Here is a 27,303-nt window from a genome sequence, read left to right as displayed (position 1 = left end):
GTGGCAAATGTGAACAATGTGCAGCTGATGCCAGTGGGTAAGGTGCCCTTCCTCTCTTCATTGGGCAGGGTTATAATTGCTAACCCAACCCGTTGAAAAGAGGGAGGACACATGTTCTCCGTCCTAAAAAGGTGGGGTCCAGGAAGAAAAGGAGCGTGTCGGAGTGGACTCAGTTTAGCTCCTTTTTTGTGTTTAGAGGGGGTGACTTAGGGGAAATAACCAGAAAACGGCTTAAATCACAAAATTACTTACTTTGAGCCATATTTTGACTTAAGGGTGGGCTATTTGAAAATAGAAAAACTAAAACCGGGAGGAATACCTCTTTAAGTTTCGATTCATACCTGAGTCAAGTTTTTCTTTCTTATGCTCAATGATTGGAACAGACTTACGTGGCTACCCCACGATGACTGTCTGAAGAAGACTTTGGAGAAGTTTATCACATTCATGAAGTATTAAATGTAGTTGGTCCAAGAACATAACAATTCTTAATAAATAAGCCTTAAAAATTACTTATAAATTCATGATTTTTTGCATAGCCAAAGCGATGGGGTTTCCTTCAGACTGAGAATCCCAAAAAGCATTACTCTGCTATATAATCTATTAGTAGGTAAGATGCCCCATTCGTACAGTAGTAAGACATAGCACACAATATCGGGAAAAACCAATCATCTCCAGTGTCAGGAAGGTATGAGCAGTAAACTGTCCGTTTCTGAGATGTTCTTCATCAGAGCAGAACCGTCACTCGTCCTCCTCATTGTACGCGGTATAATCAAACTGCTCCAAAGGGAACGGGACGTCTTTCCACTGTTTGCAGCTTCTGGGACCTTCAGGAGTGTGGAGCACAAAGTACTTGATGCCGATATTGGGAAGAGTCGCTGCTTTGTAGATTATTATGTTGCCCCAATGCGCCTGCAGGAGGGAAATCATATTAGTGGACGATGACGAGCATTAGACCACCATATGACTGGGGGGGGGGGGGGGGAGACTTTTCATGACATTGTAAATATTAAATATACTTTTGTAACGCATCGTTGCAAGCTTTATAGATTCCACTAAATTTGGAGTCGATCTGGGAAGTGGATCTGGCCTGGCCACCACCCCTAAACCACCAGCACCATTTTCTAGACTTCATTACGCCAAGTCCAGTCCCGGGGTCTGCCTTTCTCCTGGGGCCGGTATTCTGGTATTATTCCGGTATCATTCCATTGACGCAGCAGGGTGTCAATGAGTCGGGTCTAGAGCATCCATGTCCTGGGCCTGCAGTACCTCTCTTCCTGCAGGAAGAAAGGTGCTGCAGGCCTAGGACGCAGATGCTCAAGGCCCCTCTTCATTGATACTCTGCCTCGCCACACTGCCAAAATAAAACTTGTTTTCAGCCACAATACCAGCCCCAAAGACTTAGACATGGCATATTGAAGTCTAGAAAACAGTACCAGTGGTTTGAGGGTTGTTGGCGGCTGGTACAGATTCGCTTTAATTCGACACTACAAGCATTAATCCAAAGCAAAATTTCCCATAATTCAGCAAATTGGTTCCCCACCCCAAAAATAAGGATTTTTTTTCAAGAAAATAAAACAGCTGAATATGTTATATTATAAGTTACTGTACAGTATAGTATCAGCATGTGGAGTATAATGTATATTAAGTGCATAAAATAAAAATACAGCAGCAGTTTGTAGATAAAGGATTGAGCTGAAGATCCCCATAATGCAGTAGTATAGTACCTCCACAGTCCTGTCCCCTGATGTAAGCCCCAGCCTGAAGTGGATCTGCTATGATTTGGGAGGTGGGGGAGACTTCCTGGGTCAGAGTACATGGCTGTAGACCCCACTATGCAGACCATGCCCCTCCCCCACTCCGCCTCCCACCCAGTACAGGGAGCTCTTAAACCAAAGCAATGCTCCTAAACCAAGTTACTATTTTGAAAAACTGAGCTCTTCTTGCAAAACGCTCTCAACCCAAGTTACTCTTAAACCAAGGTACCAATATACATTCTTTTCGACTTATGACTCCTCGTCAAACGAGAGGGCAAATTTTTCATGTTTTATAAATGTTTAACCAAGGTTGGACAGACTCCTTCCCCCCTCTGGAGGACCCAATTTCTAACCAAGCAACAGTATTTAAAGTTAGTTTGGAATTAATAACTTGCTGATAAAGATAATTCTTTTGAATTAACTATATGATTGGTACTCAGTGATAATACCATAGCTTACTAATCTACGGTTGGTCCAAGGTACCCCAATCTAACCCTGACTGAAACCAATGTCCACTAGACTGATAAGCAATAACAGCAAGAAATCGCTGAATATGATTATAAATCTGTCTCATCTGTACCATCCTGTATGTCAGAGATGAGCGAATCTCGACCACACTCAGGTCTGTCCAAACCCAGGCATGCGGCCTTAGATTACTGTACGGTGGCTGCAGAAGTTGGATGCAGCGCTAAGGGCCCTATTCCACCAGATGATTATCGTTCACAAAATCGTTAACGATTAACGATCTCAAACGACCGCTATTGCGAAAGACCTCTAAACATTCACTCATTTCCATGGAACGATAATCGTTACTTATGATCGTAATTGCGATCGTTTTGTCTTCGCTATTTATTCGCTATTGCGTTTGTATCTACTGCGAACGACCGAATGATGTCTTATTCAATGAGAATGATTTGCGAACATTTTGCGAACGAGCAACGATAAAAATAGGTCCAGGTCTTATAAAGCAATCAACGATTTCTCATTCGGTCGTTAATCGTTAACTGCAATTCAACCGAACGTTTATCGTTTAGATTCGAACGATTTAACGATAATCTGAATGATAATCGTCCGGTGGAATAGGGCCCAAAGACTTCCTGAAAAACATGGATATAGCCTATGGCCTATGTTTTCCAGACAGCCTTACGGCTGCATCCAACTTCTTCAGCGTTCAAATATTGCACACTCAGGTTCGGACCGACCTGAGCGTGGCCGAGATTCGCTCATCTTTATTAGTAGTGCAAATAGAAAGAACAACGAGAAGATGTGGCACTCAACCAAAATAATCATAGTCTTTATTGTCCAAATTACATGCCAAGTGAGGTGGGGGATCTACACAATGGGTGTAGGCTTAGTAGGCGACACTTAGTATGCACGCGCTGTGTAGATCCCCCGCCTTGCTTGGTATGTAATGTGGACAATAAAGACTATGATTATTTTGGGTGAGTGCCACCTCTTTTTGTTAATCTTTGCATGTGTTATTATCTGCATTGGAGCAGAGCACCACCCAGAATCTACCGGGCATATGGGTAATCGAACGGAGAGTCCTGTAGTTACCAACGTAGGAGGACCATATCACTAGAGCAGTGCTGTGTCTTTCTTGTATTCATATTAGTTACTAGTATACTTGTAGGTCTTGATTTCTCACCTTGCAAAAGCGGCACCTGATTTTACCTCCAGGAACCCAGTCCTCCATCTTCTTTCCAAGGTTAAGAGGCTTTGTATATTCTTCATAGTACTCTCTATTATGTGATAATAAATCAACATCAGGTTAAACATGTGTAGGAACCATCTAGAATAATAAACTATATTGTCAAACATCAAAGTAAAAGGGGTGAGACTACTAACAAATTGTTAAGGTTATAAGAAGTTATATAAAAGCAGAACCTAGATAGCTGACCTAGATAGCCTTGGTGTGCCGGCTACCTCTATAGCTAGGCCAATAGGCAGCACGTTATATGACATCTATCCATTCATACGATGGGTAATAGATAAATACACATAATATTCTGAATTAAAGATTTGGTGACAGGTTAATGGAAATGAAGGCATATGTCATAATGTAGTGTCCCAGCACAGGTCTGCCACTAAATTCCTATTGCACCTGTGTAAAGTAACTTCTTTCAGGTTCCCTTAGTAGGATGTAGCGAAAGTGTATTCTGAGTTTTCCCCACTAGGTGTCACTACTATGTTTTTGTAAGCTTTATGTGATGTACAGCTGAAGGAATACACTGGGTTAACTGTTTGTCTCATGTTGTTCTTATGTCCAATCGCAGGTGCAGGCATCTTTCCCTTTCTGTCCTATCTACTTCTTTCTCTCTTTGCACCACAGTGCCCCACCAATCACAAGGAGGTTTAGTTACCCCTATAAAGGGGGTCCTTCTAGTTACCCCTGGTGGGAGGGTCCTTCTAGTTCAGTCACTAGAGAGAGAGCAACACAAGACACGGTTCCTGCTGCAATGAAGACAGAGCCTGGCTCTAGCCAGGTCCCTTGTCAGGGACCAAGGAAAAGACTTTATTTCTTATGCAAGTTAACCACAGCTAGCATGCAGTACTAGACCCCTCAGGAGGAAAGGACGTCCTCTGAGGATCACCTTGTCCATGCCAGGGATACTCTCAACAAGATACAGGGCAGTATACCTCATGCAGGACAAAGCTGCCACTTGCCTACATACCCTACTGTAACGCATGGCTGTTCTGAACAGTTTTGGTAAGTCTGCTTCACCCAGTGCAGGGACCTGGGGCCTCGTACTACCCTTATAGGACAGGTGTCCCAACATTGTAGGGCATTAGGCGGCCAGAAAACGTGAGTACAAGTTTTTCTTCTTCTTCTCTTCACTATGCTATCCCGGCAGAGTATACAGTTACCTTGGATAGGGCCCTCAAAACGTTCCTCTACTCTCACTTCTACTGTTACAACTTCTTCTACCTCTTGTCTGCGCCTGCAGTTACCAAAGCCTTATTTTGTTTTGTACTAAAGTACCTCAGTAAACGGATGTTATTCTGGTTAAGCTACTGAACTCATTCTGCACGTACATAACATATTACACTTATCCAAACCTGTGGAAGGAGTGCCTGTCTGACACCCACGCCACTCCAGACTACCGTAACAAGTGGCGCAAGTGACCCACACCACCTAGCAGCCACAACACCGCCAAAGCTATCCTGGCCAACAGCACCCCATACTGCTTTGCCACAATAAAAGTCTATTGGGATCACACAGACCACTCATACATCTCAGGTCCTTCGGATGAAACAATTGTTCTCACCAGTATGGTCTCATAATATAAACTTACTTAAAGATTGGGTTAATATTCACGTGATGGGCCTCCTCCACCAAACGCAAATCATTTCCATAGCCAACAGCAACAGAGCAGTTCCGACAATCCAAGCGGACATCCATGGGAGAAAACTTCTTTTTGCTCTCTACTTTCTCTTCTTTCACCAAACGCTCGGTGAGAGATTCTCTCTGCAGATCTTTAATCTACATCAGAAACCCAGAACATTAATGGCACGTCATACTTCCATAGTCTGTAAGGCTGATAAAGGACACACCATCCAGCTCGGCCTCTTACCCTATGGTCATATATAATGGGATAAAAGTGCCACCTACCTTTTCCTGGTATTCTCTCTCTGGCATCTCTTGCACATATTTTATGGCTCGTTTCATCAGGTCCTCCAAAGACTCATTGGTCCTTTCTCTTCTACTCTCTTTCCCTCCAGATTCGGCCAAGAAAGAGTAACAGCTATTCTCAGCCCTGGCTCGTCCTCTGGCCTAAGAAGAACCCCACCATGAGAAGTGTTGGCTTCATTATGATGAAGTTGTGCATGAACAAAAAAAAACTGCTGAAGCTATAACCAAAGTTGTACCTGCACCATGGATATTTCATTTGTCATCAGGCGATACCGAACAACAATATTGCATTCTGGGATGTCCAGGCCCTCCTCTGCAACACTGGTCGAAATAAGCAAATTCAGGGAGCCTTGACGAAATCTTTGGATAACATCCTTCTGCTCATTCTGAGAACAAAAATTAGAGAATTACAAGAATTACGTTTTATGATCAGCCTACATATACATCACAAATAGTAAAAATATATATATAAATATATACAGTATACTTTTTAGGATGCAGAAGTAAGATTATGTTTCAAAATAGAGCTGACTCAATGAGTTTAATAACATGTTCGTCCTTAACCCAATTGCCAGCGAGGGAATTGGAATGACTAGTCTGGGTTGGTAGTTTGACTCTCTCAGCCACTATGCCAACCAACAGCCATATTTTGCTTCATTCATATAGTCAATAGGAGCCTGTGCTCTCCATGTCTCATTATACTGTGCAAGAGCTTATGTTCATTGTGTGCACCTAGTGGAGAAGAGGATCCATTTGGTCAAACTGAATTTGTCAGAAAGGCACCAGCATATACTGTATGTGAATTCAGAATGTTGCTGGATAAGTATGGGGGGGGGGTCAGATTGTGGGTACAAAGTCGCTTTTAAACAATGGTGTAGAACGTTAAAACGGATTATTCAGCAGCTCTTTCTCGCCTAAAGTAAAGGCATTGTACAATAGGGATTCTTACCCTGAATTGGGAGATATAACTCTTGTTTCAATCTGCCGATCCAGTGCTGAGATTTAAGCTTATTGAGGGATAAAGCCCACAGGCTTTCCCCAGGGTTGCAAAAGCCCAGCAACATTTGGCCTGTTAATCTAAAAGTGGACATTTACATTCAGGTATAGGGGTTGTTTGATAGGAGAGACGTATCTGAATGTTTCTGGGCTTTTGCAGGGAAATTTCCTGTGGGCTTTGTCTGTTAATTTGAGTGAAACTTCTAAAGCTTATACAGTGGTGCCTTGGATTACGAGCATAATTGGTTCCGGGAATGAGCTTGTAATCCAAATCCACTCTTAAACCAAAGCAAAACTTCCCATAAGAAATCACTGAAATGCAGACAATTGGTTCCACACCCCAAAAATAATGATTTTTTTAATTCTGAATAACATGTAAAACTAATAAAACAAAGATTTAGAAATAGCTGAATGTCATATTATAAGTTACTGTACAGTAAAGCAATCAGCATGTGGAATATAATGTATAGTAAGTGCATAAGCCTGATAACACAACAGCAATTTGTAGATACAGGATGGAACCGCAGATCCTCATAATGGCGAGGATGGGAAAAACAAGGGCTGACAGAGACTGTAGGGAATATGAAGGAATGAGCAGGGTATATGTGGGCACACATGCATCTCTCTCTCTCTGTCCGGGGGGAGAGGGGGCTGGGTTACAGCTATGAAGAGTTTACCTCCACAGTCCTGTCCCCTGATGTTAGCCCCAGCCTGAAGTGGATCTGCTATGATTTGGAAGGTGAGGGAGACTTCCTGGGTCAGAGTACAGGGCTGTAGACCCCACTATGCAGACCATGCCCCTCCCCAGCTCCGCCTCCCACCCAGTACAGGGAGCTCTTAAACCAAAGCAATGCTCTTAAACCAAGTCACAATTTTGAAAAACTGTGAGCTCTTCTTGCAAAACGCTCTTAATCCAAGTTACTCTTAAACCAAGGTACCACTGTATCATAAGAGTTACATCTCATCATTCAGTATAAGAAGCCCATTCTTTTACTTTTGTCAGCAAAAAGATCCTGACAGATCTACTTTTAAGACAAAGGGGGGCATTTATCAAGACTGGCATACCTGTCCCCTTTTCCCCGGTCAGCCCTACGCCTAGAGCTGGCTTTGCACGATCAATCTACACCTGCTTCTTGCAGGTGTAGATTTGTATTATGATTTCCACCTGTGAGCGTGCATAAATCATAATAAATCAGGTGCGGGAGAAGGCCGCGCATCCTCCCCACCTTGCTGTGCCCCCCCTGCCTGCCCATCAGGCGAGCAAGGGATACGGGTGGCGCACACCATGGAGAAGGGGCAAATCTGCCCCTTTTCCATAGCGTATGCCTGGGGCACATGTTAGTAAATGTCCCCCAAACTGTTAGCTTCTCTAAGAAAGTCTGGCTGAGATTGGCTGAGTAGATGAAGACATCCAAGAGCAGATATCAGAGCTGCAAAGAGCCCATCTTCATGTATACCAAGCTACTGCGGACAAACCCTGTAAGGCAGAACAGGAGACAAGGACAGGTGAGCCCTGACTGGCACCCGCCCCGCTGCCCCTGCCTAATTGCCTCAAAGCTCTAAAGGCCGTATTCCACGGGTCGTTTAGAGGAGCTCGCTGCCGCCACTATTCAACGCGGCAGCAGTGAGCGGGTGAATGTAGGAGGGGCGTCGGGGAGCTGTGGGGGGGGGGGGCTGCCCGGGTGATCGCTGATCGTCCGGGCAGCCCATAGGATACAGCAGCGTCTTCTGCCGATGCTCCTATTCAACAGAGCGACGGCAGCAGATCGTTGCTGTATCAGTCGCTTGTTTTTCAACATGTTGAAAAACAAGTGACTGCAATGATTAGCCGACATGAACGATGTCGGCTGATCGTTGCACTCTATTCCAGGGGACGATTATCGTCTGTAGCGGCCGATATCGGCTGAATACGGACGATAATCGTTCCGTGGAATAGGGCCTTAACAGCTAGGGACAACTGGACGGCAATCCCTATGCTGTATGCAGTGGTACACAGAACAAAGACAGACGAACACAACACAATAAGGAATGGTCAGGAAGCAGAGTCGGCAACAATCGGTAACAGAGGTACAAAATCAAAATCCAAAAAGCAAAGTCGAGGTCACAAGGTCCAAAAGGTCAGAGTCACTATAACAAATGGTCAGAGGATTGCTGGCTCAAGGCGCTATCACAGGCATTGGAGTTGGGGAAGGGGCTGGGATTTATAGTGAACAGGAAGCTAGGTGCTGACAGCTAACTGGCTAGGTGTCAGGTGTCAGTCAGAACACAGCAGAAACAATCAGAGAATGAGTCACAGCAAGAAAATACAGGGAGAACTGAAAAACATGGAGCGGATCACAGAAGACAAACAAAGAACGTAACAAAACCAGGAATGGACTAAGGTTAAAAGCGCCGCAGCGCACAAGCAGCAGACTGGTTGCTAAGGACGCCGTCGGCGCATCCTCAGTAACCGGCCCTGCCCGTAACCACGGACGCCATCAGCGTCCCTCCCAGCTGAGCTGCGCGCCTTGGCAGAGGCAGTGACCGAGCGCGCGGCTCAATTCCTGACAAACCCCTTAGATACTGCCAATGGTTGGAAGCATTTCTCACCAACAATCCCAATATTCTTGATGTCTGATGGTTTACAGACAAGGCATGCTTTCACTTACGTGATGGGGCGACGCGACCTGCCCTGCCTCCAATGTGACCATGCATGAGAACTAGGCATTTTTGAGGATGAAAAAGTGAATGTACCATCAGGTACATTAGCCAACACAGGGATCCCGGTAGAGCAGTCCTCTTTTTGAAATGCCGCCCGGTTCCCATGCTCAGCGCCATTCTTTAGCCATACACTGTCCCGAATCTATGCACTGGGAGCGGGTCCCCCAGGTTGGCCATATTCTCATTCCTCTGTGACTTGGCTCCATTGACTATAATGGAGGCGTGTCACAGAAGGGAGGGGATATTATTCCAAAACGAACAAGGAGTTCTTGGCCCTTTGGGAGCAGGACGCCCTGTATTTCCCACCTGTGTCATGTGTTTGCTCTGATTGCTGAGCCCTGCTCCTGTCAAAGTGGCCGCCTTGATGTTGAGACCTTGAAGGGATGCATTGCTTTGAACCCACTCAAGAAGATAGTGGGTACTATGTCGTGTCCGGGTGAAGATGATCCCATGGGAATTCGAGGCGCTTTGGAAATGTTCCTTTAAAATCTCTTCCAGTCTCTTCAGCTTAGGGTTTTCATATTTCATGTTTCTACACAACTCTAAAAGTCCATTACTGTTCTCTGTACAAGTCAAGTCAAAAAAAAAAAAGATGGAAGTATGGGTGAGGAACAATCTGTACTATAATAAAACAAAATGAACAGTATTGGATCCTAGTAATAATCTTAAAGGGGTGCTCCAGCATGGGGGCACTTTCTGGGGGGGGGGGACCGGGGAGGAGGTGGCTTAAATAAAAGACGTCCACTCACCTCCCCGGTTCCAGCGGCGGGTCACTCATCGTGGCGCTCCAGTTCCCGGCCACTTCCTGGTGTCTGACGCCGCCCAAGACACTACGTCTCAGGGCCGCTCAGCCACTGAGTGGCTGAGCGGCCCTGAGACGTAGCGTCTCGGGCGGCGTCAGACACCAGGAAGTGGCCGGGAACTGGGGACCGGAGCGCCGCGATGAGCGACCCGCCGCTGGAACCGGGGAGGTGAGTGGACGTCTTTTATTTCAGCCACCTCCTCCCCGGTCCCCCCCAAAAAGTGCCCCCACACTGGATAACCCCTTTAATAAATTAATTCTTTTAAGAGATTAATTAATTCTTTCAAGGGATATATCCATTTAAGAAATAGTAGTCTTCCTAGTTATATCTAGTCTGATCTGAGAAAGAAGAATGGAATTGTTCGAAAGTGAAGACTCTTCACAATTTACTAGAAATGGAAACCAATTCCAATTAGTGATAAGCGAACTTCCCAAAGGTTCAAGTTCATCCAAACCTGAAGACATTTGACTCCCTGTGACTGGAGAAGTTGGCTGCAGCCCTTGGAAGTCCAGGAAAACTTGGATACAGACCATAGGTTGTATCCATGTTTTCCAGGAGTCCCAAGGGCTGCAGCCAACTTCTCCAGTGGCCGAGCAATCGGGACGTTTGCTCATGACTACTTACAATGACTTCTTCCATTTAGGACATAAAGTAACTTGTCTACGAGAGGTTAGAATTCTGCTTCCCTTTCAATGGCCTAACCTTTGTTTGCCCAGTAGATATCTCTTCTAAGCTCTTCATACAAATAAATATTTGGCACTGCTCTGGTGCTGTGATCCCTCACAGAATAATAGTGCCAGATGGTGAAGATCCAAGATGCCCAACCCTTCTTTCAATCAACATCATCTATTGTTGGACAGTTAGGAATTTGCCATATACTTTACACTGTTGGCCAAACCAATGTGGGCAGGACTGGATGACTTTAAGGTGTATGGGCACATTTAGGGTGCGTTCACACCTACAGGATCTGCAGCAGATCTGCAGCAGATTTGATGCTTTGTTCAGTTATTTAAATGAAATCTGCTGCAGAAAATCAGCTCCAGATCCTGTAGGTGTGAACGCACCATTAAAATGTATTTTTTCCCTCTGGAGTAGCCCTTTAAAGTTTACCATGCCTTTTCACTTTTTCTTCGCTTCCCCCTATAATCTTCTCTAATATGGTGGAGATCTGTATTCTCGGAGTATACTGGATAGTGTTTCTCAATACACCCCAAATCAGCAATTGTGCGCCACCATGATGTCTTTGGGTCACATATACTTTTAATAAATCTCAAAATCGAGAGTCTGTAATTCATACTGTAGTCTGCTATTCCATACCATTGAATAACCTGCACAGGAAGACATCTGTGGCATCTCGGGAATTTTTTACAAACTTTTCCTCTACATAGAAGGTATCCAGAAAGTCATAGGCATCCTTCATTCTTACAGTGTCGTGGAGGAAGAGGGCATCGTTGTATTTGCGGAGGTGGATTGCACAAGTCCGTTTCCTCCTGTCGGCAGCCTCAGCCCCTGGTGGGAACCAACACAACATAGGATTTATGAACAGTGAAGTAAATGGGAAATCCTAGACGTAGTAACCTCATTTTGTGCAAATAACAATTCCCTCTGGTCACAAAATGGCAGAACTGGAGAATGGCAAGATTTCCTCTATAGCAGGTTCTGGCTCCCAGTATTCAGATACCCCTAGGACTTACAGTGGGACCCAATAGTATGACAAGCAGGCGGTCACAGCAGAAACATACAAAACAACAATGGTAGATACAAATTACAAGAATAACAACTCACCAATAAATGACAAGAACTGAATGATGAGAAGTTGATGATAGAACAAATGGTTATAATAAAAGACGTGACTTGAAGAAGATGGATCAAGAACAGAATCAAACTACAGTACACAAATCTGACCAGCTATCCCCAGATCTTTTCCTAGATTTATCCCTGAAAACTAAGGGGCCTATTCCAGCCAGATTTGGCCGATTATCGCTCGGTGGAATAGAGAAAACGATTAGCCGATGATCGTGTCATCGGCTGATTGTTCATTTAGGCCCAAACCTTAAATCATCGGTCACCGACCGTGCATCGCTACGGTGGAATAGCGATGCGCGACGGGCGACTGACAATTCAAGCAGCATACATTACCTAGCAGGACATGGAGAGAAATTCAACACCACGGTGTCTGTATATAATTTGATCAAGCCATAATAGCCCTGTGTACCACGTGCAGGTTCCCTGGTTCACACGGGTCCCTACGCTAACTCCACACTGTGTCGGTCAGTGACCGCCACCCCCACAAAGCGTGCACATGCAGGGAAGGGAGGCCATGGAATGGCCCTGCAACCCCAATGTCACAAGACCAAACCCAAAATGCCCCACCAGAACCTGGCCAGCACCACCAGCCGGGAAGGCTTCCCCCAAACAACACAAGTATGAATATGGTATTACACTTATCATTGCTGCTTACACAGAATGGGGAAGACATGAGGTACTGACATGTGAGCACAGGCATATCCTGCTAATTTTGGTCATGTGGGTCTTATAAAGGAGTGCAAGTCCATGGCCTCCCTTCCCTGCATGTGCACGCTTTGCGGGGTTGGGGGTCACTGACCGACACGGTGTGGAGTTAGCGTAGGGACCCGTGTGAACCAGGGGACCTGCACGTGGTACACGGAACTATTATGGTTTGATCAAATTATATACAGACACCCTGGTGTTGAATTTTAAAATAGGCCTAGCAGCATTAGTATCAGCCATAGATGGGATGTGCAGCCGTTCCTTTCTCTCCATGTCGTGCATTACCTAGCAGGTCATCTCCTCCGCTCCGTCTTCATCCCGTTCCCGCGTGCAACAGCAGCTTTGGTGCAGCCTGACTGAGCTGTCAGATCGCTCAGCCAATCACTGGCCGGGACCTCTGCAGCCAGTGATTGGCTGAGCAGTCTGAAAACTCAGTCAGGCCGCTCCGGAGTTGATGCTGCGAGCGGGACCGGGATGAAGACGGAGCGGAGGAGATGACCTGCTAGGTAATGTATGCTGCAAGGGCTGCAAGGACATCGGTAACAATGTCCCTGCAGCCCTCGCTAAACGATTATTGGGCCGTGGAATAGGCCCAGTAAACGAGCAGTGATCTAGCAGATCGGCGCTCGTTTACATTATTGATTGGCCTGTGGAATAGGGTCCTAACCCTAACCACAGATACCTTTAAGCCTCATAAATACTGATGATAACCCTGATCTACAAGATGTCGCCCTATGGAGTCCTGGAAAATTGGAAACAGCCCATAGGCCATAGCTGGATCCATGTTTCCCAGGACCTTCAAGGGCTGCATCCAACTTCTCCAGCCACTGAGCATTTGGGAAGTTTTTTTTTTCTTTGAGATCAACTGGTATCAGAAAGTCATACAGATTTGTAAATACCAGTACTTATTACTCCCTGCTGTCAATGTCAGGAACTGTCCAGACCAGGAGCAAATCCCTATAGAAAACCTCTCCTGCTCAGGACAGTTCCTGACATGGGCAGAGGTGGCAGCAGAGAGTACTGTGTCAGACTGGAAAGAATACACCACTTCCTGCAGGACATGCAGCTGCTGATAAGTACTAGAAGACTGGAGATTTTAAAATAGAAGTAATTTACAAATCTGTATAATCTTCCGACACTGGCTTTTTTCCCGCTAGAGTAGCCCTTTAATACCTATTCTACACATGCACATAATATGTCCTGCTAAAAAAATATGCTTTTAGACAATGAAATACATTGAGCAATTACACCTGCAGCCCTGTGTCACAAAGTCAGGTCTTGTAATTTCTCCACTCCCTGCTGCAAGCACGCCTTCTGCCTGATGACAGACAAGCTGTTGTCACAAGTAAGGAAGGGCCGTCAATCATCGGACAGGAGGCATACTTGCAGCAGTGAGGTGAAGAATTACAGAGAAGACTCTATGACTTAGGGCTGCCTGTATGTTGTCCCAATGTATTATATGTATTCTAAATACATATAACACACACTGCAAGCCTTAATAACAGTCAGTCTAACATATTATGAGCATGTGTAGAATAGATAGTAAATGTTCTACAGCATACAGACAGCAGCTTCACTGCTTTGAGAAAGCTGCTGACTTGTCCCCTTTAATACTTTACAATGTAGATCTGGCACTGCATATAGGCAGGTTTAGCAATGGTCTCAGTACGTCAAAACTCACCGTCTTTTTCCATCAATACTATATTCTGTTCATATTCTTGGGTGCCAAAAGTTGTGATAAATTTAGTGTCACCCAAATACTCATGTATGGCGGCCATGAGCTCCTTCAGCTTATCTCCAAAAGGATCCTAGACCAGCAGAAACAATGCACAATCGATTAGAATTAGTAATGGACACACATACAGGAGCTCACAGCACCGCAGAGTATTTCAGAGCTTTACATTTGGAAACTATGAAATTATTCATGTTGTTGAAAACGTGGTCAGACAAGTCAGTAAGTAGTAGTAGTAAAAAGTATTCTTCCAGGTTAGGTCTACAGCTCCCATACAGACCTATGTTCTCCATGGTAACAGACTACAATAACAATCCTGTGTAGTCTGATCCTGTAGTTATACTTCTATTTATCTGTCCCCTGCAGAATGTATGTTAGCGAGAAGTTGGACGATAGACGGATATGAGTATCTATCTGGGACTATAGCAACAAATACCCACATTAAGAGTTTATTACCTCAACCCTTTCTGGAACCAGGTCGTACTGTTTAATGGGCTGCTTAGCCTTGGCTTCAAGGTCCTTGATCGAAGTCTGGGGTGACATTATCCTCCAGGTGTCAAGATTCGCACAGATCTGGGAAATATATAGACTTGTCTGATACTGACTCATATTGTAAGGCAAAACACCAACATAGACAGGTATACAAAGTCTCACCTTCAAAATGTGCTCTACGGCTTTATCGAAGGTGCTAGTCCCACCAGTCCCCGGGGAAGCCGTCAGTCCTAGAATTTGTGGCAGATTCCTGTGTCTATTGAGTTTTTTCTCAAGGTATACCTCCATGAGCTTGTTATACACCGCATCCTTGTGTGTGTGGTGACACTCGTCTATGATCAGTAGTGTAAAATCTGTTGGGTAAAAAAAATCAGTCACATATGGTTGTAAAAGCCACAACATGGATAAACTGTGGGATGAGTGGGATCATCCTATTTATTGACTAGGCTTGGATCCTAGTGGAGAATGATGAGGGTCGGCATACATGAAGACCATAAAACGTCTTCTTTCTTAAAGGGGCAAAAAGTTTTTTCCTTGAAAATAACTGTTGTCAGAAAGTTAGAAAGATTATTAATTGATTTCTATTTAAAAATCTCAAGTCTTCCACTACTTATGAGCTGCTGTATGTCCTGCAGGAATGGTGTATTCTTTCCAGTGTGACACAGTGCTCTCTGCTGCCACCTCTGTCCATATCAGGAACTGTCCAGAGCAATAGAGGATTTGTTACAGCTCAGGACAGTTCCTGACATGGACAGAGGTGGCAGCAGAGAGCACTGTGTCAGACTGGAAAGAATGGTTCTTCTCTAGAAACTTCTACAGCAAGACGTCCTCACCTGTCAACTCCACGTGTTTTTCTTCGCTGTCACTCTTGACCGCATTGTGCAGGATTTGGGCAGTGCAGATGACTATGTCAGATTCCTTCACAACTTTAGCGAAAAAGCTCTTTTCGTCCGTGTCTCCACTTATGGAAGTAATCTTGAATCTTTCTTTGAGATTTGGCTTAAACTCCTTGCTGTAGTGCTGATTTACCAGATGGACCTGCCGGACAAGAGGAAACCTTCCATCTCTAGAACTTACCATCTAGATGCTGACTGATCATATATTGGTCAATGTCACCATGTTGTTTAAATTATGTCTGCAAATTAACTCCCCTGATATCGCATACTGTGTTTCTCAGAAAAAAAGTGCTAGGGCTTATTCTTTTCATAGAAACTCAGTATACTCCTACCCTGTATCCCCACTCTATACAGTGGTTAGCTGCCATACTGTATGTCCTATTGTTGTTAAGGCTCCATTCCATGTACCTCCGTCCCCCCTCTGTAGTTCTTCCCCCATATGTATATATCCCTCCCTCCTCTGTGTAGGTACAGGCCCCCTTCTGCCATGAGGCGGAATGAGCATTCCGCCTCAGGCGACAGATTTTGTGGTCCTGCAGGGGGCGGCATAATGTTACCCCGCTGTCATTTTTGTTAAGTTTCACTTAACAAAAATGACAGCAGCCGTGCAGCCGCTCACCTGTCCACAGCCGGTCCGCCGCCCGCGCTCACTGCTGTCCGCACGTCCTGATGGGCTCCTGCGACGTCACTCAGCAGCACTCCTGGGTTACTTGGCTGTGGTGAGTGGCCGGAGTCGTCGGTGTTCGCGCTGCGGCGATCGTGTCTCCGTGGGGGGTTCGGGGCTTGCTGCGGGTGGGCGCGTAGGTTCGGGGCTTGCTGCGGGTGGGCGCGGTGGTTCGGGGCTTGCTGCGGGTGGGCGCGGGGGCTCAGGGCTTGCTGCTGGTGAGTGCGGGGGTTTGAGGCTTGCTGCGGGTGGGCGCGGGGGTTCGGGGCTTGCGGGTGGGCGGGGGGTGTTCGGGCGCTAGTGAGGAGGCGGCCGCCTGAGGTTTGCCTCAGGCGGCAGAGACCCCAGAATCGGCCCTGTGTAGGTAGCCCCCATACTGTATACCTCCCTTCCCCCTCTGTAGTTCTTCCCCCATACTGTATATATCCCTCCTCTGTAGGTAGCCCCCATACTGTATACCTCCCTCCCCCCTCTGTGGTTGTTCCCCTATACTGTATACCTCCCCCCTCTGCAGTAAGCCCCCCTCCCCCATACTGTATACCTCCCTTCTCTCTAGTTGGCCCACATACCCTCTGTCCCTTCATACTGTATACGTACCCCTCTGTAGGTAGTCTCCATACTGTATACATCTCTCTCTGTAGGTAGTCTCCATACTGTATACATCTCCCTCTGCGGGTACTCCCCATACTTTATACCCCTTTCCCCCTCTGTAGTTGCCCCACATTCCCTCCGTCCCCCCATATTCAGTGTCCCCTACTGTGCATCTTCTTACCCCTCCTGCCTCCCCTGCAGCTTGTGCTGATCAGGAGGGGGGCGGAGCATAACAATCCTGGCCCTGATTGGCTGATGCTCAGCACCCGGTGTCAGGGATCTGGTCAGCTGACTATAACTAGGGCTTATTATTGGAGCAGGGCTTATATTTCAAGCCTACTCCAAAAAGTTGGCAAAAAGATGGTCTTATTATCTGAGAAATACGGTATTAGACAAACCAGAGTCTTCTCAAACAGTAAAAATCACCCATCTGTAGACAGCTCAGTGACTTTGGCGCAACTCAAGAAACATACATATTCCGATAGGGGGCAAGAAGCCCAAAACAGCTGTCTACAGATGGGAGAGTCTTCCTTTATTAGGAGAGTTTGCATACTTTTTTCTATGAAACACAGAGACGAACCTGGCACGTACCTTGTTCACAATCATGGCCACCTTGGCGTTACGCCTCATCTCTAGGTGCCGCATTGCCACATACACTGCAGCCCTGGTTTTACCAGTCCCTGTTGGGAGCCAGATTATGATGTTTTTGCCTTCCAGTGCTGGGCCAATGACTTCCCACTGGTAGTCCCTCAGCTCCATCTGTAAAACATTATGTAAAATTCAGGTTTTGGGCAAAGCAGCTGGTAAGATGTTGGCTTGTGAACATATATCAGAAGGTAAGCACAGGATTTACCTCCCTAGAGGCTACTTGTATCAGACAATGACTCCTGCACCCAGTCCCCTGTTACCTGCTGCTGGGCACTTCACGCAGTGTCCCACTACAGATCCTGCTCACGTTACTGTGTTGGTTGTCAAATGGTTTCAGTGTTGTTACAGCAGACATACCACATGTGCCACTAACATACCCACTACATACCACATGTGCCACTAACATACCCACTACATACCGCATGTGCCACTAACATACCCACTACATACCACATGTGCCACTAACATACCCACTACATACCACATGTGCCACTAACATACCCACTACATACCACATGTGCCACTAACATACCCACTACATACCACATGTGCCACTAACATACCCACTACATGCCACATGTGCCACTAACATACCCACTACATACCACATGTGCCACTAACATACTCACCACATATGCCACTAACATACCTACTACATACCACATGTGCCACTAACATACCCACTACATACCGCATGTGCCACTAACATACTCACCACATACCGCATGTGCCACTAACATACCCACTACATACCACATGTGCCACTAACATACCCACTACATACCACATGTGCCACTAACATACTCACCACATACCACATGTGCCACTAACATACTCACCACATACCACATGTGCCACTAACATACCTGCTACATACCGCATGTGCCACTAACATACTTACCACATACCACATGTGCCATTAACATACTTACCACATACCACATGTGCCACTAACATACTCACTACATACCACATGTGCCACTAACATACCCACTACATACCGCATGTGCCACTAACATACCCACCACATACCGCATGTGCCACTAACATACCCACTACATACCACATGTGCCACTAACATACCCACTACATACCGCATGTGCCACTAACATACCCACTACATACCGCATGTGCCACTAACATACCCACTACATACCGCATGTGCCACTAACATACCCACTACATACCGCATGTGCCACTAACATACTCACTAAATACCGCATGTGCCACTAACATACTCACTACATACCACATGTGCCACTAACATACCCACTACATACCGCATGTGCCATTAACATACCCGCCACATACCACATGTGCCACTAACATACTCACTAAATACCACATGTGCCACTAACATACTCACCACATACCACTAACATACCCACTACATACCGCATGTGCCACTAACATACTCACCACATAGCACATGTGCCACTAACATACTCATCGCATACCGCATGTGCCACTAACATACTCACCAAATACCGCATGTGCCACTAACATACTCACCAAATACTACATGTGCCACTAACATACTCACCACATAGCACATGTTTCATTAACATACCCGCTACATACCACATGTGCCACTAAGGCTAGGTTCACACTGCGTTTTTAGCATCCGTTTAACAGATTACAAAAAATGGATGCATTTGTGTGCATCCGTTTTTGATCCGTTTTTCCATTGACTTCCATTTAAAAAAAAAAAACAGATCAAAACGGATGTGTTTTTTTGGGCACACAAGAAAGTACTGTTGACACTACTTTTTTGACCGCTAAAAAAAACGGATCCGTTAAACGGATGCTAAAAACGCAGTGTGAACCTATTCTAACATACCCACCACATACCACATGTGCCACTAACATACTCACCACATACCACATGTGCCACTAACATACCCGCTGCATACCACATGTGCCACTAATATACTCACCAAATACCACATGTGCCACTAACATACCCACCACGTACCACATGTGCCACTAACATACTCACCACATACCGCATGTGCCACTAACATACCCGCTGCATACCACATGTGCCACTAACATACCCGCTGCATACCACATGTGCCACTAACATACTCACCACATACCACATGTGCCACTAACATACTCACCACATACCACATGTGCCACTAACATACCCGCTACATACCGTATGTGCCACTAACATACTCACCACATACCCCACATGCACCACTATACTATAATATACATGAGACTCTCTATTACTACCCTCCCCCTTAAAAATCTTTTTTTTTTTACCTTCTACCTGCATATTAGCCTAGCAAATTGCACCATATAAAATGCCCCCTATGCTTGTTATCGAATCCACTTAAAATAGTAAAATTTTGATTGACATGATTATTTAGTTTTTAGAGATGTCACAATTTTGTGTTTCCTAATATTAAAGGGAACCTATGGGAAGTTTTATCATACATAGTTAGCGCAACTGGGGTTGGTCTGAAGTTTGGTCGATGATTAGATTTTTTTTTTTTTATTGCTAATGCGTGGCAAGTGCCCCAGCCCCCTTTTTTATTATATTACCTTTGTATTATCTACCTAGTGCCTGCAAGAGATTTCAGTTCTAGGATGAGTGACACTGGACAGCGAGCGGGAAATTGTGGGACATCTCTGATCGCAGGTATCAGTGGGCACATAGCATCAGCTCCTAACCTAGTTTTCCATCCTGTGACTCCCCAGCTGTTGCAAAACACCACCACCATGCTTTCTGGGAGTTGTAATTTTGCAACAGTTATGAAGATTACTGATATAAAGGTTCTAGATCAGGGATGGGGAACCTTCGGCCCTCCAGCTGTTGCAAAATTACAATTCTCATCATGCCCGGACAGCTAAAGCTTTTAGATGGATACTGTAAGCTAACTCAGTCTAGTAGGGACATTTCACTGAGTGCAACCCAGCAGATATAGAGACAATATGCAGTCTATGTAATTATTGAGTATTTTATTTAACTCACCTTTATGTATTCCCGTTCACAGCGACTACTGTGATATCAGCGATTTGTCAGACGTCTTCTGTCCCCTGACCTCTCTGCTCTGGACCCGGCTTATATACTGGGTTTGGTTTAGTTCCTTTCTAGCTAAATGGAAAGCCAAGCCAAGGGGCCCCTGAGGGATCCTGCGAGGTACAACCTGCAAACAGATACAGCCTCACATTAGTGGATACTGTAAACCCAGAGCCCGGAAATCCACCTGGGACACCCCCGCCTCATCGTGTTATTGGTGAAAAACGAAACTGAAACAATTTCATATTCGGTTTGTGTTATTGAGAATGAGGTAAATAATAGAAAAAATGATAATATATACAGTCGTACCTTGGTTTAAGAGTACCTTGGTTTAAGAGCGCACAGTTTTTAAAAATTGTGACTTGGTTTAAGAGCATTGCTTTGGTTTAAGAGCTCCCTGTACTGGGGGGGAGGGGGAGTGGGGGAGGGGCATGGTCTGCATAGCGGGGTCCACAGCACTGTACTCTGACCCAGGAAGTCTCCCTCACCTTCCAAATCATAGCAGATCCACCTCAGGCTGGGGCTTACATCAGAGGACAGGACTGTGGAGGTAATCTCTCCATAGCTGTAACCCCTCTCTCCCCGGACAGAGAGTGCTGCATGTATGTGCCCACATCTGTCCTGCTCATTCCCTCATGCTCCCTGCAGTCTCTGTCAGCCCTTGTGTTTCCCATCCTCTCCATTACCGTACAGTAATTTATAATATCACAGATTCTGCTGTTTCTGAATGTTTGTTTCATTTGTTTTACATGTTATTCAGAATAATAAATCATTAATTTTGGTGTGTGGAACCAATTATCTGCATTTCTATGGTTTCTTATGGTAAAATTTTTTTGGTTTAAGAGTGGATTTGGATTACATGCGCGGTCCCAGAACGAATTATGCTCGTAATCCAAGGCACCAGTGTATATGAAAAACTAGACTATACCACTGAGCTGCAGCCTGACATACATGCCATCCCCAGCCCATATAGTTTAGGATGCGCCGCTATATTAATTCTACTGTTTTCCTTGGAATCCTTGATGAGGAACTTTATTCTCATCACAATAGATGGATACGGGATGGTGTTTTGTATGGTAAGATATATTATCGTTCTGTCCCCTGAGGATTTTGGTGAAAAGCGTCGGGATGATTTTGCTTTACAGCTTGGTATGATGGTCCTTATCTTTCATTTTTCGTTTGTTTAGATTGTATATGGCCATTATTGTCTCAGGTTTTATTTGAGGTACATAATCTGAACTTGATTCAATGTGTTGTGGAATTTTTCTTTTGGACATATACTAACCCTAAACCTCACGATGCATGGTAGGCCCTTCTAATTCATAATCATTTTACTCTCATACATGAGTGACTTGGGACATTGATGGCTTACCCAGTGTCAGATTAGGTAAATATGGAACCTCCAGGTATTGGAAGAGGCGACAAGGACAAGCAGCCATGTTTATAGAGACTTCAAGGGATTAAGGGCCCTATTCCACCGGACGATTATCGTTTGCATAATTGTTAACGATTAACGATCTCAAACGACCGCTATTGCAAAAGACCTGAAAACGTTCACTCATTTCCATGGAACGATAATTGTTACTTATGATCTTATTTGCGATAGTTTTTTCTTCGCTCTTGCGTTCGTATCTACTGCAAACGACCGAACGACGTCTTAATAAATGTGAACGATTTGCGAACGTTTTGCAAACGAGCAACGATAAAAATAGGTCCAGGTCTTAGGGCCCTATTCCACCGGACTATTATCGTTCAGATTATCGTTAAATCGTTCGAATCTAAACGATAATCGCTCAGTTGAAATGCAGTTAACAATTAACGACTGAACGAGAAATCGTTGATCGCTTTATAAGACCTGGACCTATTTTTATCGTTGCTCGTTTGCAAAACGTTCGCATTGAATAAGACATCGTTCGGTCGTTCGCAGTAGATACAAACGCAATAGCGAAGAAAAAACGATTGCAAATACGATCATAAGTAACGATTATCGTTCCACGGAAACGAGTGAACGTTTTCAGGTCTTTCGCAATAGCGGTCGTTTGAGATCGTTAACAATTATGCAAACGATAATAGTCCAGTGGAATAGGGCCTTTATAAAGCGATCAGCGATTTCTCGTTCGGTCGTTAATCGTTAACTGCATTTCAACCGAACGATTATAGTTTAGAGTCGAACGATAATCTGAACGATAATCGTCCGGTGGAATAGGGCCCTAAGAGACGCAACGACATATCTTCTCTAAGTCTGTGACAGTGAGGGAATCACCTGTGAGTCTTTGCTTGGTTGTTTCCATATCTCCCATTGACCCTAATGGAGAGAGCAATGCCAACTTTCCTGTCTGCAAACATCTCCTGCCCCTTTGTATACAGAACAGAGCCCAGAAGACCTCATTCTCCTCATATAAGTTGTTCAGAAGTGGGACCAACTACTTGGAAACCACTTAAAGGGGAATGCCGGCATTTTTTTTTTTCTTTCAAGTCAATGTGTTTCAGAAAGTTATACAGAATCTGTAATTTACGTTTATTTGAATTCTTGATGTCTTCCAGTACTTATTAGCTGCTATATGTCCTGCAGGAAGTGCGGTATTCTTTCCAGTCTGACTCAGTGCTCTCTGCTGCCAGGTACTGTCCAAACAAGTATCAAATCCCCATAGAATCCTTCTTCTGCTCTGGACACTTCCTGTAACAGAGAGGTGGCAGCAGAGAGCACTGTGTGGAAAGAATACACCACTTCCTGCAGGACATACAGCAGATCAGTACTGGAAGACTGAAGATTTTTAATTAAAATTAAATTACAAATCTATATAACCTTCTGAAAGAAAAACATTTTTCACCAGAGTTTCCCTTTAAACATCAGAAAAAGAAATACATATCACACACCAATATATGTAACAGATTTTTCACCAATCTTTATTGAGCAGTACGGACAGCATGACATTCTTATGTGCTCACAGTATGCGACCAAAAATACATGTAAAGACACTAATGCCAATGGGTGCAAGGCAAAATACTGAACAGGCAACCAATGCACGGACGTCCCCTGGAATATGCAGTGTAAGTGGTGGAGTCTGACTAAGCGCACAGAAGAGGTGAGAAACACGCCGAGCAGAGTCATCATAATGCGTAAAGGTAATGCGTATTAATGAAGTAACTTCAAAAGGTCCCTATGGAGGACGGGATCACACAATGCGTATTAGTGCTGTGGAAGGTATCCCAGAGAGGGAAGAAGTTTAATGCTACTAACAGAGACAAAGCCTACTACTACCCGACATACACACACAGAGCCACTCCACCTTCCTGCCGCCCATCACCACTACTCACTCAATCTTGGCAGTATTAGGAAGTATGACCATAGGGAAGTCAACAGTAACGACGGATTCAGATTTTAGCATTTTTACCTCCACAAACAGCACCACTCTTGTTCAACAGGTTATGCTGGGTACTGCAACTCAAACACATAGGGAGAGATTTATCAAACATGGTGTAAAGTGAAACTGGCTCAGACACCCCTTGCAACCAATCAGATTCCACTTTTCATTTCTCACAGACTCTTTGGAAAATGAGAGGTGGAATCTGATTGGTTGCTAGGGGCAACGGAGCCAGTTTCACTTTACAGCATGTTTGATAAATCTCCCCCATACAGTGGCTGAAAAGAAAGCACTTTCTGGCGCTGGGGGCCTTCATGGTGTATTATAGCATCACTTTTACCCAGTTAGCAACTCTTAAGTCCCCATTTGGCACTTTTTTTTAGGGGGGTGGGTGGGTTTATAGGCTAACCTTAAAGATCATTCATATGTCAATTTATTAATTCCAGCTCACCGCTCTGTAGCCACAATGGAAAAACAAAATAAAAAAATGCCATCCAGCAGCTTGGTCACACTTGTCTTCTCAAATCATAGCAGCATTAATCTCCAACATGTTTCAAATGCATTGAGCCCTCTTAGTCATGGCTGCTAGCTGGATTGTAAACACATTGACATGTAGTTTGCTGATTTCCATAGTTTGTAAGAAAGGCTTTGTTGTCCTCTTCCATCCTGGGTGCTTTCCTGATTTTACTTAGAGAGGATGTACCATTAGGTACATCCTCTTTAATCTGACCCAGGGATAGAACGGCACCGCCACGGGCATCCACGGGTCCCGGGCCAGGGCTGAAGCACAGGAGGCAGGCTGGCCCGCCACCAGTGGGCGGAATCCCCACCCCTGTATGATGCGGCTCCATTGATTCAAATTGAGCAGTGTCATAGATGGAAGGGAATTTCCTCCGACTGGGGGCAGGCCAGTCCGCCTTCTGTGCCTCAGCCCCGGCCCGGTATCCAAGGACAGAACGGCACCGTACACGGGAACCGGGCCGCGGTTCATAAAACGGACCACAGCACTGGCTAGCCAGTGACGGTGCCAATCTATTCCTGGGTCAGATTAAAGAGGATGTACCTGATGGTACATCCTCTTTAAAGTGAATTTGTGACCCCCTCACTGCCTACTGAGCTGGCGGTGCCACTTGATAAATATCAAGGAAAGCAATCGGAGCATACTTTGTTGCCTGTGTTTGTGTTCTTATTTGCAGAAAATGACCTTTATTTTGGCTGTGACTAGTGTCAAAGCGGCGGAGCCTAATGTTCCCTGGGTCCTAGCACTGATAAGCCTCACCGTGATGTATGCACAGTGTACGCTGCTGACTATGCAAGGGAATGGCATACAGAACAGTGAGGTGTAGCCATTCTAGGACCCAGGGAACAATAGGCTACTAGGCTTCACCTCTTTGGCCAAAATATTTTTTTTATGAAAATAAAAACACAGACAACAAAGGTAGGTTCTGAATTGGGCGGGATCCGCTGAATTGTGTGCATCTGCTTTGATCCATTTTTGCATTGACTTCCATTATAAAAAAAAAAATGATCAAAACGAATGCTTGTTTTTTTTAAACGGACACATAAATAACCTCGACTACATTTTTGTGTACGTAAAAAAAAAAAAAAAAAAAGTTTTTTTATGATGGAAGTCAATAAAAAAAATGGATCAAAACAGATGCACACAATTGCATCCATTTTTTTCATCCATTTTTTTGCAAAAAACGGATGAAAAAAAATGGATTGCAAAAACGTGGTGTGAACACAGCCTAAGAGGTCCCATGAGTCAATGAAGCAGTTTGACAGCGCTTGACAATGTTCAAAAGTCCCATAGAGAATGAATGGAGCAGTGGCCGACCATGTACACTGCGGTGGGGGTCTCAGCGCTCAGACCCTAAGCTGGCTCTTCTGTTGCTCTTATGTTGTGTAGGAGGGGAATTCTGACCACGCTTATAATATAGAAGCAGCTGAGATTCTGTATCTGGGTCTGTAATACTGTGAGGGAAAGATGAGCAGGAATATGCCACAAACATGGCTCACATAAGACCAGAATATCGCAGTCTATAGGTCACAGCAACAGAAACCACAGCGCATGGTCCCCAGCTGTCATGTGCACGCTCTATAACATGGCACTGGTGGCGTCAGCTCTTCTGCCGACCTGTCACCTAACTGGCCATCTATGGCGGCATCTAGGCGCTGCTGCCTGCAGGATACTGTAATGCCCAGATGGTTTACAGCACTGCTGCATCTTCCTTTACGGCTGAGGAGGCTTTGACTTGCTGCATTAGCTTGGACACTACATATCTGTCCATGTGCGCCAACCGCAGGATATCGGGATCAGTACAGACACACAGGTAATGCAAAATGGAAGGTGAAGATTTACTATTGAGCTTTATTCGGCTCATGACATTGATGGTAAATGAATATGGCTCCGACGCACGACTCAAATCTAATACGCAACATTGTGTATGGAATAAAACGATTCCTGAGCGGCCAAGTTAAAGGAGTACTCTGGCCAAAATCTTTTCCATTCAAATCAACTGGTTTCAGAACGTTATGTAGATTTTTAGTTTACTTCTATATAAAAATTGTCAGTCTTCTAGTACTTATCAGCTGCTGTATGCCCTGCAGGAAGTGGCGTGTTTTGTCTGACACAGTGCTCTTTGCTGCCACCTTTGTCCATGTCAGGAACTGTCCAGAGCAGTAGAAAATCCCCATAGAAAACCTCTCCTGCTCTGGACAGTTCCTGACATGGACAGAGGTGGCAGCAGAGAGCACTGTGTCAGACTAGACTAGAGAGAACACACCACTTCCTGCAGGACATAAAGCAGCTAATAAGTACTGGAAGACTGTAAATTTTTTAATAGAAGTAAACTAAAAATCTATATAACTTTCTGAAACCAGATGATATGAAAGAAAAAAAAAAATAAGATTTTTGCCAGGGTGCCGCTTTGGTTATCCAGGCATGATGAGAATTGAGTTTGAGACCCCCGGATTAAATTAAGGGTCAACCAAGCAATTTTTTAGCCTAAAACCTAAAGTACAAGGAGCCAGACCGATTCTACAGATCCACAGTTACCCATGGAATTAAGATGCCAGAGGAATAAATCCAAGCATATGCAGTGAATAGAAGATTTGGTAAAGCCTATCCACTTAAAAGGGTGCCTGTCACTTTAAAAAAAAAACATTTTACAAATATTGATCGGATTGGGGTCTGGGTGCACTTTCCTCCTCGGTTTGCTACAGTACAACGTTTATACTGTAAGTCTATGGAGATCCTGACTGATCAAAATATATGCAACATGTCAAATTGTTTTTTTTTTTTTAAGTTTTATAAAGTGGCAAGGACCCTTTTTTAAAAGGTAACCTTGCTCTTGTGTCATACTGAAAAGTCAGAAGCTTTTAATCAATGGGATCCATGTGCCATGATCCCCACCAATCACCTCAGTGAAGGCAGAAGCGCTTAGCTCAGCACTGCGTCCATTCATCTTCGCTCAGATCTCTTTG

General features: G+C 44.8%; 1 protein-coding gene across 1 annotated transcript; it reads right to left on the bottom strand.

Annotated features, from left to right (window-relative positions):
* Window positions 1–521: 521 nt before the first annotated feature.
* On the bottom strand, window positions 522–17,532 carry LOC138772799 (ATP-dependent RNA helicase DHX58-like). The gene is made up of 12 exons (XM_069953495.1): window positions 17,365–17,532; window positions 15,456–15,660; window positions 14,785–14,975; window positions 14,587–14,703; window positions 14,080–14,206; window positions 11,205–11,396; window positions 9,391–9,647; window positions 5,625–5,774; window positions 5,368–5,529; window positions 5,051–5,238; window positions 3,403–3,496; window positions 522–909 (listed from the first exon to the last, which is right to left on the bottom strand). Exons 1-12 carry the CDS (start codon window positions 17,530–17,532, stop codon window positions 739–741), a joined length of 2,022 nt encoding a protein of 673 aa, XP_069809596.1. The 3' UTR covers window positions 522–738.
* Between the last annotated feature and the right edge of the window lie 9,771 nt (window positions 17,533–27,303).

Source organism: Dendropsophus ebraccatus, chromosome 14, assembly GCF_027789765.1.
Source record: "Dendropsophus ebraccatus isolate aDenEbr1 chromosome 14, aDenEbr1.pat, whole genome shotgun sequence".
NCBI classification, from domain to species: Eukaryota; Metazoa; Chordata; class Amphibia; order Anura; family Hylidae; genus Dendropsophus; species Dendropsophus ebraccatus.
This window is presented reverse-complemented; position numbering and strand designations above follow the sequence as displayed.